We start from the raw sequence: 16,521 nt of genomic DNA, 5'->3' as shown, positions 1-16,521 counted from the left end.
GTGATGGGGTTTGGGGCCTGTGTAGGTGCGGAAGAGGGACTGTTCCACGTAACCTACAAAGAGGCAGGCATAGCTTGGGCCCATGCGGATGCCCATGGCCACCCCCTTTGTCTGTAGGAAGTGGGAGGAATTGAAAGAGAAGTTGTTGAGGGTGGGGACAAGTTCGGCTAGGCGGATGAGGGTGTCGGTGGAGGGGGATTGGTCGGGCCTGCAGGACAGGAAGAAGCGGAGGGCCTTGAGGCCATCTGCATGAGGAATACAGGTGTATAGGGACTGGACGTCCATGGTGAAAATGAGGTGTTGGGGGTCAGGGAATTGGAAGTTCTGGAGGAGGTAGAGGGCGTGGGTGGTGTCACGGACATAGGTGGAGAGTTCCTGGACCAAAGGGGAGAAAATGGAGTCCAGATAGTTGGAGATGAGTTCGGTGGGGCAGGAACAGGCTGAGACAATGGGTCGACCAGGGCAAGCAGGTTTGTGGATTTTGGGAAGGAGATAGAAACGGGCCGTGCAGGGTTGGGGAACAATAAGGTTGGAGGCTGTGGGTGGGAGTTCCCCTGAGGTGATGAGGTCATGGATGGCGTTGGAGATGATGGTTTGGTGCTTGGGGGGGGTTGGGGTCATGATCAAGGGGGCGGTAGGAGGAGGTGTCGGAGAGTTGGCGTTTGGCCTTGGCAATGTAGAGGTCAGTGCGCCATACTACCACTGCGCCTCCCTTGTCTGCAGGCTTGATGGTAAGGTTGGGGTTGGAGTGGAGGGAGCGGAGGGCTGCCCGTTCTGCGGGGGAGAGGTTGGAGTGGGTGAGAGGGGTGGGGAGGCCTTAAGAGGATCCCCCTCGTTCTCACATACCACCCCACCAACCTCCGGATACAACGCATCATCCTCCGACACTTCCACCATCTACAATCCGACCCCACCACCCAAGCCAATTTTCCATCCCCACCCTTGTCTGCCTTCCAGAGAGACCACTCTCTCCGTGACTCCCTTGTCAGCTCCACACTCCTCTCCAACCCCAGCACACCCGGCACCTTCCCCTGCAACCGCAGGAAGTGCTACGCTTGCCCCCACACCTCCTCCCTCACACCCATCCCAGGCCCCAAGATGACTTTCCATATTAAGCAGATGTTCACCTGCACATCTGCCAATGTGGCATACTGTATCCATTGTACCCGGTGTGGCTTTCTCTACATTGGGGAAACCAAGCGGAGGCTTGGGGACCGCTTTGCAGAACACCTCCACTCGATTCGCAATAAACAACTGCACCTCCCAGTCGCGAACCGTTTTAACTCCCCCTCCCATTCCTCAGACGACATGTCCATCAAGGGCCTCCTGCAGTGCCACAATGATGCCACCTGAAGGTTGCAGAAATAGCAACTCATATTCCGCTTGGGAACCCTGCAGCCCAATGGTATCAATGTGGACTTCACAAGCTTCAAAATCTCCCCTTCCTCCACTGCATCCCAAAACCAGCCCAGTTCTTCCCCTCCTCCCACTGCATTACAAAACTAGCCCAGCTCGTCCCCTCGCCCCACTGCATCCCAAAACCAGCCCAGCCTGTCTCTGCTTCCCTAACCTGTTCTTCCTCTCACCCATCCCTTCCTCCCACCTCAAGCCACACCTCCATTTCCTACCTACTACGTCATCCCGCCTCCTTGACCTGTCTGTATTCCCTGGACTGACCTATCCCCTCCCTACCTCCCCACCTATGCTTGCCTCTCCACCTATCTTCTTTTCTCTCCATCTTCGGTCCGCCTCCCCCTCTCTCCCTATTTATTCCAGAACCCTCTCCCCATCCCCGTCTCTGATGAAGGGTCTCGGCCCGAAACGTCAGCTTTTGTGCTCCTGAGATGCTGCTTGGCCTGCTGTGTTCATCCAGCTCCACACTTTGGTATCTTGTGTTCAAGCCCTGCCTACGTCAGAGATGTGTCGTAAAATCTCTGATCAGGTTGGTAGGACAATATCTACAAGTACACTTTCTGAGTTTGGAATTGTAATAGGAGAGGCATAAATTCAGTATGGCAGTAGATTCCTCATTTAAAATGAAATTGTTGCATTTTTATCTGCATTGGTTTATTAGCTTGAAGTTCCTTCATATTTGCCTTAAGGAGCACTTATATTCCACTTTCTTTCTTCACACAACAGGATGTGATGTTTGTGGCTGACACTGCGAATGCCATCCTGACTTCCTTGGATGACAAATCCCTGAACGTTCGTACCAAGGCAGCCTGGTCACTGGGCAATCTCACCGACACCTTAATTGCTAACATGTATGTTTCTGTGGTTCTCTTTATGTTTACATCCTTTTCAAGTGTACAGAGTTGGCATGGCTTGCTGAGTTTTGTTAATGAACTAGAATTAAAGCCTTGGCATGATGACAGTATATTGAAGCTGCCATAGATAACTACAACAACCTGTGCAGCACCTTTTACATAATAAAATGTCCGAAAGTACTTCACAGAAATGTTACAAAACAAAATATGACACTGAGCTATAAACAATTTATTGAGCTAGATGACCAACAGTTTGGTCCAGGAAATAGATTTTGAAGGAGGTAAAAAAAGAGGAGAGAGACAGAGTGTTGTAGGGATGGTATTCCAGAATTAGGTAACTGAAGTCGCAGCCACTCATTGTGTGTTAGACTGCTAATCGTCTGTTTACTGAAGCAGAAGACATTCTGTCTTATTAAACTCTTTTTTTCTTGGCTTTCCGTAATTCAATACAAACCGAGTCTGTTGTCTCCCCTACCTGACCAGCTCCCCTTTCTGAAAAAAAACAGCCTTTTTTTCTCCCTTTTTTCTTTTATCCGCAAGTGTTATCACATACAGCTTTCTGTAAACCAACCATCCCCTGCCCCCCCCGCCTCCCCACCACCATCAAATCACCTGTGGGGGACAAAAAGCAGTTTTTCTTGAAATCACCTTGCTATTGCACACCTCTGGAGCAGGTGGGGCTTCTGGACCAGAGGTAGGTCCTCCACCACTGTGTTACAAGAGCCACAAAAACAGCCCCTTTTTTCAGGCCCAGAAGCAGACGCATCAGGAGGACCTCTGACTTGCAGACACCCTCCTCTCTAGGATGCCCAGAGATCAGGAGCGTGGGACTGAAGGGAATCAAAAGCACTACAAAAGATTTTTCAACTATCTGATAATGCCAGCAGTGTTCAAGGAATATTCTAATCAACCGTTTCAAATGCTACTACACACTTCTGGAGTAGGTCGGACTTAAATCCAGGCTTCCTGACACTGAAATAAGGATGCACAAAAACAGCCTTTTCTCCCTTTTATGTATAGAGTTGTTGTTAACACAACTGAACATTGTTTTTCTATTATCCAATCACCTGTGGTATTAATTTTTTGATCTATTAGCCACCACCAATAAATCACCCATGTTTTGTAATTGATTAGTTTACATGTAAAGCCCTTTAAGGGCAAACCATCAAAGGTGGGGGAGATTTACAGTGAGGGGGAAGGGGGCAAAATCAAAATGGAGCTGGGTGGAGTAAAACCTTAAATATGTGTACCAATGAACAAAGGCTGCTCTCTCATCTCTGGAGCAAGTCCTGGTTCATTCTTTGCAAATTTTCATTGTGGAGCGACTCAAAGATGCTACCTGGTGAGTTTACTGAAATAATCAACGATTAAATATGAACACAGGGGTCAAGTGCTGGTATGTCTCAAAGAGCAGTTTAGCTAAAGGGCCTACCGCTATTCTCACTGGGTCTGCTGGTGTCCGTTTGCTCTTGCCTGGTTGAATTCTGACCTGAATACTCACCAACAGGCTACCCATTTTCTGAGAGTTTCAGCTGGTATCTATCAAGAGAACCCAAAGAACCTGGATTAAACGGAGGACAAAATTTAGGGTTACCCAAGACACTCAGTTATAGAGGGGAGCTTTGGTGACCTTGCTGGTGCATAGCAAATATTAGCAGATAATTGGGAGTTTGCAGAATTAAATCATACACGAGGATCCTATAAGACCCTAGATGTATTAAATATTTGTCTTAATTTATACAAGTAGGAAAACAAACATGAAGTGAAGCTACACTCATGTAGGGCTTTGAGTAGTAAAAATGTTAGATAGTCAGGAAGGTGGCTATTTAAGGTTCTGATCTAATGTTCAAATGATTCACTTGTACTACCTTACATCTCCTCAGGGAATCCATGGGGCTGGGTTTCCAAGAGGAGTTTTCAGATGTTCTGCTACTGAAGATGTTGAAATCAGCTACACATGCATCCAATGATAAAGATAAGGTACGAGACTGATGGATGAAAACCTAATCTTCTCGTGTTTCCTCTCTCTAAATATTTATGTACCTTTCTCTGTCTCATCTTCTGATTCTCCCATTCTCTGTTTTCTGTGGTTATCTGCCTTAAGGAAATCTTATGTATTGTGTCATTCTTGTTCAGTCTTTCACTTACTTTCTTTATAACAAACTTGTATCATCTCTTTTGCTATAATGCAGCATTTTCCCCAAGTTACCATTACCTATGCCATGGGAACTGTGCCAGTGTTGCATTGAAATTGATTGGTTAGGGTGTTACAGATGCCACACTTTATCAGGGATGCAAAAATAATCTTAAGATGCTGTGTGATTCTCAGCTGCTGCCTGAAACTGATGAGTACGTTAAACATTAGCAACATTTCTAATCGAACAGCAGTTAAACTTAGAATGAGCCAAGGTCCTGTTCACCTAGCAGTTAGACTTTACTTCCTTAAAGGGATATAGTACCTTCTTAAGTGCCAAGGCTCATAGTACATGGTGTAATAATTCTGTTTTTACGGTTGGAAGTAGGAATTGGAGTAGGCCATCTGGCCCCTTGATCCTAAATTTTTCCCCCTATCATTGTGTCATGTCCTCCTCAAAACCCACATACTCTTCTGTCATCAGCAGAATTGGAAATATTGCAATTAGTCCCAATATCCAGATCCTTGTTTTGGATAAAGAATAGCTGGGTCACAAGCTCTCGAACCTGCGATACTCTACTAGTCTTGCATACCGATTTTGTAATGACCTGTTTTCTTCCTACTTGTATTTGGCCATTATCACAACTTCAATCCATGCCAATCCAATCTCGTGTTCTAATTTACAGCTTTTACAGTCCATTTTATGTTTCTCACATGTCTTCTTTAATATTATGTTTTCCTTTTTTAACGTTACTTAGTTCTTCTTTGCAAAGTTGTAGAATTCTCCCAATCTTCAGTTTTGCCACCTTTTTGGCAACTTTACAATCCTCTTGCTTTTATGTAACATTCTTTAACATCTTCTGTTAGCCATTGTTGGATCACTTCTCCTGTTAGGCTTTTGTGGCTCAAGGAGTACATATTAGTTGTGAACCATGTAGCAATTCTTCAAATGCTAGCCATTGTCTGCCTATCACTATATACCTTTAATGTGGTTTCCTAATCTACAAACCAACCTGTCCATCCTACCTGAGATAATGGGAACTGCAGATGCTGGAGAATCCAAGATAATAAAGTGTGAAGCTAGATGAACACAGCAGGCCAAGCAGCATGCTCTGATGAAGGGTCTAGGTCCAAAACGTCAGCTTTTGTGCTCCTGAGATGCTGCTTGGCCTGCTGTGTTCATCCAGCTTCACACTTTATTGTCCATCCTACCTTTTTAGTTTCCTTTGTTTAGGTTTCAGACCCGAGTTTTGGGTTGTACTTTATCACTTTCAAACTTCATGTTAAATTCCATCATATTATGACCATTCTGCTGTAAAGACTCCCTTGCAGTGAGGTTTATTAATTAACTTGTTCTCATTACAAATACGCAATCTAAATTGCCCTTTCTCCAGTTGCTTCCTCAACATACTGTTCTAGAGAAAATACACACCTTGAGCTTGTCCTGTGCAGCTTTATTGCTGAATACATTCACTCAGTCTGTATGTGCAGATTGAAATCTCCTTGAGTTCTTATATTATACATCATAGATGCACCTCTAACTTCCTGATTTATACGATGCCTTACATTACTATTGCTGACGATGACCTATGAATAATTCCTTTCAATGATCGCTATCTCTTGCTTCTTAACTCCAGCCAAACTGATTGTACACTCTGATCTTCTGATCTGTGAATAATCTATCAATCGCATCGTATACCAAAAGCTCTACTCCAACTTCTTTTCCATTTGTCTATCCTTTCTAAATGTCAAGTACTCTTGAATATTCAGTTCCTATCTTGGTTGGGCTGCAGCAGTATCTCTGAAAGCGCAATCAAATAATAACCATTTACTTCTATTTGTACGGTTAATGCAATTGCCTTGTTGCAAATGCTATGTAAATTTGGACAAACTGCCTTTAATTTTTAAAAACCAAAAAAACTGCAGATGTTTAAATCAGAAACAAAAATAGAGATTGCTGGAAAAGCTCAGCAGGTCTGCCAGCATCTGTGGACAGAAAGCAGAGTTAATGTTTCAGGTCGAGTGACCCTTTGAAACCTTTTAATTTTTGTCTTTATAAGCATTTTCTGTATTTGATGTTGCCTCTGTTTCTGTTGACTTTCAGTTTCATTTCTAACTTTTCTTTGGACCATTGCTAGCTTTGTTCTTCTGTCTGAATGCAATCTCAAGTTCCTATATTGAGCCAAAACAAAGAATTGTAGATACTGGAGATCTGAAACAAAAATAGCAAATGCCGAAGAAACTCTTCGAACCCAGGTCTGTGGAGAGATAAACAGAATTAACGTTTTGTGTCCAGTGACCTTTTCTCAGACCTGGATTCAAAACGTTAACTCTGTTCTTCTCTCCATGGAAGCTGCCAGACCTGCTGAGTTTGTCAGCACTTTCTGTTCTTGCTGAAGCTTGTTTAAGCCCTGCCTGACAACAGCAGCAAATCTCCCTGCAAGGATATTGATCCCAGTCCTGCTAAGCTGTAAACTGACCTCCTTGTAGAGACCCCACCTGCCATGGACATGTCCCAAGACTTCAGAAATCTAAAGCCTTTCCTCCTGCACCGTCTCTAGCCACCAGTTCATTTGCTGCATCCTTCTATTTTTGTATTCACTAACACATGGCACTGGGAATAATAAACAGATTGCCACCATATATTATAACAGCACATTTGATTTGGTCTGACCCAGGAGATCTGATAGTCCATATGTATCCACCTTTAATTTTTTTTTACACCTGCATATGCTTCCGTCATTAATTGTGTTCACATTTATAATTAAATTGTCTCTGTAAATGTAAATTTATCACATTGTAACTACACCCTCCTGGAAGTAACAGTGCTGTAGCATTTTTTGTATCTAATGACAATATGACAAGTTTACGTAATCTATTTCCAATGTAAATGTAGATAGATAGATAAATTTATTATGGAATATATGCAAACAAGGACAAACTTTGCGACTTAAAATGCAAATTGCGTTATACATTTGCCTGCTCTGATTCAAATGTATCCCAACCCTATAACTTGCTCCTCTCTGAAGATTAAACTTCATGTAGATTGGATGTATGGAATGCCAAAGCAGATTGACCACCAGGTACCTGTAAGTCTTGCATTGTCAAAGTACTAGAAAAAGAGGAATGCAGTTAGTAATTTGCTACTTTTTTGTTCTGTTCTTGGAAACCTGTCTTCAACCTGGGCAGGAACCAGAGATTTACATGTGGCTACCAACCTACGAAATGCTTTCTCAGGAATCAATTTTGAATTAGTCCAGTCTCTTGCTGGGAGATTGGTTATATTGGGTTTTTCTAGACTGAATGTCTAGTAGCAGAGCATCCAACCAGACCATATACAATCTGCAAACAATGTTCCTGACAGGTTTTATTTAATGAATACCATTTATGTTATAGTCAATAGGAAATCAAACTGGTATCCACTCCAGCATTATTAATGCCAGTTCATAAAGTGTGATACAGATATTCCACATGACTTCAATCAAGGGCATACATTTCTATGGCAATCATGCAAACCAATTAGTAAGTGAATGAGAGACCCAGTGCATTCTTCCCAGCTACAGCTGCTGCATGGGATGAGCTGCCAAAGCATGTCGTCTCTTCTGGAAAAGTATTCTGTATCTCACAACAGATTTAGAAGAAGATGGAATTAAATGTAGCCATCTGATCGCCTCTGGTCATGATTCAATATGTTTCTCTGATGTACTAGCTGTTGGATATTGGCGTGTTTAGAATGCAGACAATTATAATGAGCTTGGAGCCTAGATACTCAGGATGAAACAGGGGAAATTCCAGTACTTTTTTGTTTGTACAATAATTCTGAAATTCATTTATGGACCTGAAAGGGAGTGTAAGATCCTTAGTGGGTGGTTGGCGAGGGGTAAGTCTCAGATTCCAAAGTAAAAACATTTGAATGTCTGAACGGAAGAAAACAGTGCAGCAATATCAGATAATATCAGCAAAATGATTTGAGTGATCAAAGGTTCAGAGGAATTTTGCTGTTTCACAAATAAAATTATTTCAGGTCTCCATGGAGATTACTTCATAGGAGATTAAATTTTAAGATTGCCATTGATGCTGCAGAGACTATATGAGATTTGAACTGACATTTGTCTCTTCACTGCAGGTCATTTAGAATTAATTGTAGAGTTACCATTTTTTTTTACTGCTCCTCCTTGCAGTACAACTCAGCCGTCTAAACAAGCTATCTACTAACTAAATGCACAACAGGTTTTAAGGGATAACTTCCACTTTATACCTGTGATCACGGATGTGCCTATGTATATATTGGAAGGCTTTTTTTTCAGTGGCTGACTCAGCTTGTTGTTGAGTTCACCTGCTCGCTCCAATGAAATCCTGAACAAACTCTAGATTTGCAGAGGTCTGGATGGAGTTTCTCTTCTTTACTATAAGCTTGCCACTACATGGTTCACATTCAGGATTGTGGAATTTGCCATGAGGTGATGTTTCTACACTGACTACATGAAGTGTGATTTGCTGTCGAAGTGCCACAGTTGTGCAAAAGTAAAAGTCTTGCAATGCATCCGAGCAAGTAATAATTTAGTAGCTTTATGCTCGACTGCAGCTAATCTCTGTTCCGAGATCTCTTGACAAGGCTGTGTGAAAATGATCAGATGGTGGAATTTCCCTTCAATGCTCTTCTCTGTGGAGAGCTCTGATCGGAGACTTCACAAGCCAAAGCTCCATCCTACTGTTCTGTGGCACAGAACCAAAGTACTCTGTCCCTCCATGCCTGGTTTTGTTTGTTTTGGTTTTGCCTGATCCCAATTTTGTTTCTGTTATGCAGGTGAAAAGTAATGCTGTGCGAGCTCTAGGAAATCTGCTGCACTTCCTGCAGCCTCACCACATCTCCAAACCCCAGTTCAAGGCCAGCATTGAGGAGTCAATCCAAGCTTTAATCCGCACTGTTCAGAGCGACGCCACCATGAAGGTGCGGTGGAATGCATGCTATGCATTGGGAAATATGTTCAAAAACCCAGCCATTCCACTTGGTATGTATTGATGTTGATCTGTTTCAGCTTTGGGATTCATTAGTTTGGTGCTTGGAGCTCTTTAACTATTTTAATACTTTACATCTGAGAATTTCCTGTGTTTCTTTTGGTTTGATTGTGTTTAGGATGATAACTGCTGAACAACATTCTTTTAATCAGGGTGCTGCTAAATAGTGTTTGTCCCTGTCGTTGATTAACGGGGAAGTGATGGCCTAGTGGTATTATCGCTGGCCTTTTAACCCAGAGACCCAGATAAAGTTCTGGATTCGAATCCCACCATGGCAATAAAAATCTGGAATTGAGAGTCTAATGATGACCATGAATCCATTGTCGATTGTTGGAAAAACCATCTGGTTCACAGACGTCCTTTTAGAGAGAAACTGCCATTCTTACTTGATCTGACCTGCATGTGACTCCAGACCCACAGCAATGTGGTTGACTCTGAACTGCCATCTGGGCAATTAGGGATGGGCAATAAATGCTGCCTAGCCTGGCCTGGACAGTGATGCTCACATCCCGTGATTGAATAAAGAAAGAAAAGAAAACTTAAGGTTGATTGTAGTGTTCCATCTCTCTCTGGTTTGAATGACTAAACTCCTCTCAGACTAAGGGTTAAATCTGGGATCTTCCTAGGCATTTTCAAAATATATTTTCAGACTCCATGTCTTTTGTTCAAACCTAGAGTACCAGACCACTTACTGACTGAAAGGAGCAGAGACAAATGTTTTATTTTAAAATAATTTCAGTCCTTTTTTAAAATCTGCAATGTTTTGAAGGTGAGGATGCTAGCTTTAAAAATCAGTTGGCAGCACTACTATCTTTGAATTAGAACATCATGGGTAAAAGCTGCACTTCAGAATTTGTGCAGATGCTTTAACCTGACTATTCCAGATCAGAGATAGTAGGAACTGCAGATGCTGGAGAATGTGGGATAACAAGATGTAGAGCTGGATGAACACAGCAGGCCAAGCAGCATCAGAGGAGCAGGAAGGCTGACGTTTCGGGCCTAGATCCTCCTTTAGAAATGTGTTGATCCAGCTCTAGACCTTGTAATACCAGATCAGTAGCGAGTTTCACTGTCAGAGGTGATGATCTTCATACAAGCCATTAATCAAGTGCCTCATACTCATCATAAGGTAGTTTACGTGGTCATCAGTGAGTCAAAGAACAGGGACTACTGCCCAGTTTTCCTGTTGAAATCGACAGAATTGGCCTAATGGCTTTCTTCGCTGCTGCAACAATTTTAAAATTCTATGCAGAGCCCGTTTTTTTTTCGTGAACTATTCTTGTGATTTTCTTGGGAGCTACATTTTGATTTTCAGGGGCTACTTTTATGATCTCACTAGTTCAATTATTAGGTGATGCGGTCACTCAGTAACCAGACCTATCTGTAACTTGAAATTCCCCTTTCTGTATTGAAGAGGAATTTCAATTCACACAGAAGTGGAATTAGAAGCCTTCTTTGATGCCCTTAATAATTATTAACCTTTTTAGTATATTTAAAGCCTAAATACACAGTGAAAACATTAACTTTTTAGATGAAATTACATTTAAATTGACACAAGACAGCAAACATAAGTTATCATCAAACATTTTTCTCAAAAAACAAAACCTGACATACACTCTGCACACAAAAAGCCATATCTCAAACATATATTCCACAGACAGATGATGTCATACATTCCTATTACAAATGTATAAACCTGGGAGATTTTGGCCAGGGAGCTGTTAGCCTTATTACTTATTGCACTTAAATCTCAACTTCAGATTTAAATTGAACAGTTAGGACAATGTGCACTACAATAGCATTCACAACATTTTTTTTCCTGTATAGTAGAGCCTCAACACATACAGCCTTAAGCCAGCGATTCCACATTTGTTAGTAAGGGATTCAGTATCTTAATTATTTCAAGTTATTCAGACTCCTAGTTAGCTGTGTATTACTTTATTGACAGATTAAAAACTGAATTCTCTTTATAGTCTCTGTCTGCCCTGCCTTGATGACATCACCCTCTGTTCTTCTTACTGTCTCCATGTATCCCATCCCCATTGCAGCTTCTCCCTCAGCCAAGCATGCCCCAAAATCAGGGTCTGGAACGCTCCACAGGTAACTTCCTGATCTCAGCCTCCCTGACCAAAGGCCCCCTGTGGTCTCACTGTCCCTGATAGAAAACTTCCTGTTGGCTCACTCACTTACTTTCCTTTCTTTCTAACCCTGCTCACTGCTCGTCTAATCACAGACTGTTTCTCTCCTGTGTTTACTGCTGATGGGCTCAGTACCAACCTAAGAAGAGCAAAAGCCAGGGGGAAACCAACCTGTGATTGGAGGAGCAGCTCCTCAGATTATACTTACGGTGGCTCAGTGGTCAGCACCATTGCCTCACAGCACCAGAGACCTGGGTTCAATTCCAGTCTTGGGTAATGGTTTGTGTGGCGTTTGCATGTTCTTCCTGAGTCTGCATGGGTTTCCTCCGGGTGCTCCAATTTCTTCCTACAGTCCAAGGATGTACAGATTAGATGGATTGGCCATGCTAAATTGCTCGTGGTCCAGGGATGAGTTAGCCATGGGAAATATGGGGTGTACTTTAATTGCTAGTAGTGGCATGTAGCCTTATGCAAAAATGCTGCAAATCAACACTGGGATTGGCTGTGTGTAAAGGAGTAACTTTCAGCGATATTTCGGAAGATGCCATCGAAATTAAGTGGTCTTTCATTTGGGAGATCTCAAGCATGAGCGTTGCCACCTAGTGGTGGATTTGGAATCAGCAGCTTTACTATTTGAGATGACCTCTTTTATATAAATGTCAGAGCCTCGCTGGTCACTTGCAAGAAATGCTGGTCACTGGACCTCCATTCACAGCTCAGCCAGCTGATCTGATTTGATTCATTTATTGTCACTTGTACCTAAGTACAGTGAAAAGCTTTGTTTGTGAGAAGTATAGGCAGATCACGCTAAGCAAGGACATATAGATCATTGGGTGATAAAAATCGTGGACAGAATAAGACATACAGGTTAAACCGCACATGATGTGCACTAGACAGGATTAGCATTATTTGAAGTTAGAAAGTCCATTCATCAATCAAGTAATGGCAGGGAAGAAGCTGTTCTTGAACTTGTTGATGCAAGTGTTTAATCTTCTGTATCTTCTGTCTGAGTTTGTAGGAGAGCATTACCATGGTGCAGTGGGTCTTTGATATCGGCAGCTTGTTTGTGGCAGTGGGATGCATAAATGGAGTCCATGGATGGAGGATTAATTTCTGTGATTGGCCTGGGCTGTACCCAGAGCCTTCTGTAGTTTCTTATGGTCGTGGGCAGAGCAGTTGCTGCTATGCACCCTGACAATATGCTTTCAATGGTGCACATGTAAAAGTTGATGAAGGTCTTTATGGACATGCCAAATTTCCTGAGCCACCTGAGGAAGAAGAGACACTGTTGTGCCTCTTGTTGAGCTGAAGGACAGTCATAGAGTCATACAGCACAGAAACAGGCCCTTTGGTCCAACTCGTCCATGCCGATTAAATTTCCCAAAGTAAACTAGTCCTGCTTGTTTGCATTTGACCCATTTTTCTCTAAGCCTTTGCTATTCATGGACCTTTCCAAATGTCTTTTAAATTTTATAACTGTACATGCATCTACCACTTCCTCTGGCAGTTCATTCCATCTAAGAACAACCTTCTGTGTGAAGATGTTCTCCCTCATGTCTTTTTTAAATCTTTGTCCTCTCACCTTAAACCTATGTCCTCGAGTTTTGAACTCCTGTACCTCAGGAGAAAGATCTTTGCTAGTCACCTTATCTATACCCCTCATGATTATATAAACCACAATAAGGTCACCTCACAAAGTGACCCCACAGGATTCCCCTTCCCTTACATTTCAGTTAAAATGGGCAACCAAATGCAAGACCAATATCTAAGGAGAAATGAAAAGCAGCCTCTTAAAAAACTAGTAGTTTGCAGAAATACCTATTCTCACACATACTAAGTGTTAGATTTACATTAATGCCTGGCCATAGTGCAGGATTGGAACCCAGCAGGTCTGGGGAATAGTGGGGTGAAGACCCACATGTTGCCACCCTGTATCGCAGCAATTTAAGGTATTATGAACTTGAGTAAAAAGTCAGGGAGCTGGGGTTAAAGTGTAGAGGTTAGAGTTTTGGAGGCCAGACTGTGGATTATCCAAAGGTGTTTTCTACTGAATAGTTTCAGTGTTCCAGTGAACTGAAAGCAGAGCTCCGTGTTTCTCATTGTGACTGTTCCTTACAGACTCAGCTCCCTGGGCAGCTCAGGCTTTCAGTGCCTTGACCTCGGTGGTGAAAACCTGCAAGAACTTCAAAGTGCGCATCAAATCAGCCATGGCCCTCTCCATCCCCGATAGTCGTGAGCGCTATGGGGACAGCAAACAGTTCAGCGAGATTTGGAACGCGCTGGTGCTGGCGTTGGAAAAGAGCGAAGAGACAGAAGACTTCCTGGAGTTCAAGTACTGCGCCAGTCTGAGAACTCAGATCTGCCAGACACTGCTGCACCTCCTCCACCTCATCAGCGCTGAGGACCACCCCTGCATCAGCAAAACCGTTTCAGAGAAAGGGGACTTAATCCGAACCTTTGTTCAGCGCTTTCTTACATCAGGGGTGGAAGCTGATGAAACTCGGACAGACCCTCAGGATAGGGTCAGGATGTTACAAAAGGCCTTTCAGCACCTACGCAGCCTTCAGGAGGTTCCGTTGGAGGAGAGAGAATGGGTTGCCAAATACTTGGATGAAATCTTGAAACATTGTGCAGAATCCACAGGCCCACAGACTGGTGTGAAAGATACTCGGGAGTGAAGAGTTCTGCTTGAACTCTGCCTACTTCTTGCTGCATGTCCAATGCTTATGAACATTACAACAGCTGTGCCTGTTTTGCTTTTATTACTGCTTATTAAAAGAGGAAGGTAGGACTGCCCTTTGTGCATCCATGTGTTAGATGCTCACCTTCCTGCTTGGGTCACACTTGGTGAACATCAATAAGTTGAAAGTCCATTTTGTCCATGAGTATGAAGGCTCTTACATTTTTGTATTGTTTCAATCCAGGTTGCAGTGCACAGGAACCCTGAGCGTGTGAAAACTGTCCCAAATTTTTCAATGGCCTCTTCTAGAGAGGTTGAAAAATGTCACACTGGTGCAGTTAGAGGGGTGTTTTTCTTGTTATGAACCAAGTACAGGGTGCGTCACTTTGTGTCTAAACTGGTGTGGGAGTGCCCGATGGTGACACAGGATGCCTGTGATGAAAAGGGTAATGATCGTCAGCACTAACATCCTCTATTTGACAATTTTTTTTGTTGTTGACGTGTGGGTGGAATATTGAATAAACTGAAATGCCATTGAGATGCCACAATGTATTCAATGCAAGTGGGTGGCAGTGCTGTGGAGTGGAATATTTTCATTATATGTCTAATGACTGATCTATTTCCCTTAGGCTGTTGGTAGTGAAATATTTCTATTTGTAATTTTTTTTTTAAACCTTGTAGCACCAGCACAACATTTTCCACTCCCACTCCCTCAACACTGTCAGCCAAGTGTTACAGAAACTGGAGTCATTACATTTTTCAACGTGTTGTGATATTGATCAGACCGACAGGGAGTGAAGTTAAGACCATTACACACAATGGGAAAAGAAAATGAGTTCTGGATGGATGCGATAAGCTCTTTTGCCCTGGCATTCTGTTTTTGTTCCCAGACTGCATTCCCAGCTCCATTCCTGTTCCTAACCCCAACAGGCTGAAGACACAAATGCTGTGTATTTAAACAGGCTTCAGTTCGGGCTTTGGTCTCTAAGGACTTGATTGGTATGACGTCAAGGTACTTAGGCTTTGTTAGTGAACCCACAGCTGCAGGGCACTTCATGTTTCGATTCCACAATGCGCTGAGGATTATTGACCCCACTTCATATTTGCAGTCTAAAATTAGTATTGCAAAAATCAGAAATTAATTCATGCTGACACCATTGGCAGATCCCTCAATAATTGATCAATCCCCACCTGTAACTCCTGGCGGCCACTCAGATCCATTCTTGGGATTTGCAGCTGCTGAGTGTCAATGGATAGGACACTTCTGAAACCATTTGTGACCCAGAAGGAGCAAAGACATTTTTTTTGTCAGTTCCTTTGAATTGATAGAATGTAATTTGTGTCTTTTTCCATGTTCCCTGCCTAAAAGCTGCTTGCCACTGCACGGATAGCCTGAAATAATTCAGTAGTATTTAAATGTAAATAATATTTTAAAAAAGCTGCAGAACAGCAGTTACCCCAATGTTAAATAAAAGTTGGGCAAAGCTGCGCAAATGCTAGTTTATGGCTGCACCGTGTTAAATGGTGATCCTGATTTAATGGTTGGAATGACAGTGAAACTGTTAGAATTCGCCATCATTACTCTGCTGAAAGAGCAATTCTGGGAGCTTGTGTGCGCACAGAATAACATGGAAATCTGAAAGGTGCTATCAGTAATTCTGAACTTTGAAAAAGGTGCACAGCAGAGTTTACCCAGAGTACAGCCAGTTTTAAAAAAAATCAGTAAATTGATAAGATCTTCCACTCTTATTTACACTTCTGGTCTCCCTGTACAAAACAAAGATGCTTGAAAAAGTTGCATCTTGTTGAATGAGGTGTAACTGTGTTTTTAAGTGTACTAACGTGATAATTATTGCTAAACACCACCTCCGGCCATAAAGCTAATTTTACATTTGTGAAACATCAAATGTCTCTGCTGCAATGATAAATTTCACATTGTGAAAATAATTTTTTAAAGATTGTTCATATTTTAGCCTCTCATTTAAACCATAAATAATTTATTTTGCTGAAAGTTTAAATTAAAAAGATTGTCAGTGCTTCAAATGTCCTGCTTTTCTGTCTTTGAGAATGACAAGATGATAGATATTGCTGAAAATCCCAGTCAACTCAGTGCCAGATCGAAACTGATGCCAAGAAAAGGGATGCCTCTACCACCCAGAAAGAACAAGGGCAGCAGATATATGAGAACACCATCACTCTTCTAAGCTACACACCATCCTGACCAAGATAGCTATGCCTTTTTTCAACCACAGAGATATTTTGAAATAACCGTATCTGCTATGA

General features: G+C 42.5%; 1 protein-coding gene across 1 annotated transcript in view; it reads left to right on the top strand.

Annotated features, from left to right (window-relative positions):
• heatr6 (HEAT repeat containing 6) overlaps positions 1-16,232 on the top strand; it is a 74,176-nt gene extending 57,944 nt beyond the window's left edge. Inside the window, exons 17-20 of the mRNA XM_059655276.1 lie at positions 2,140-2,264; positions 4,151-4,247; positions 9,209-9,413; positions 13,677-16,232. Of these exons, the coding sequence (XP_059511259.1) occupies positions 2,140-2,264; positions 4,151-4,247; positions 9,209-9,413; positions 13,677-14,236 (987 nt within the window). The 3' untranslated portion in view covers positions 14,237-16,232. The remainder of the gene's footprint in view (positions 1-2,139; positions 2,265-4,150; positions 4,248-9,208; positions 9,414-13,676) is intronic.
• The last annotated feature ends 289 nt before the right edge of the window (positions 16,233-16,521 follow it).

This window comes from Stegostoma tigrinum, chromosome 27 (assembly GCF_030684315.1).
Source record: "Stegostoma tigrinum isolate sSteTig4 chromosome 27, sSteTig4.hap1, whole genome shotgun sequence".
NCBI classification, from domain to species: Eukaryota; Metazoa; Chordata; class Chondrichthyes; order Orectolobiformes; family Stegostomatidae; genus Stegostoma; species Stegostoma tigrinum.
The sequence above is the reverse complement of the archived record's forward strand: the minus strand, read 5'-3'. Positions and strand labels throughout refer to the sequence as shown.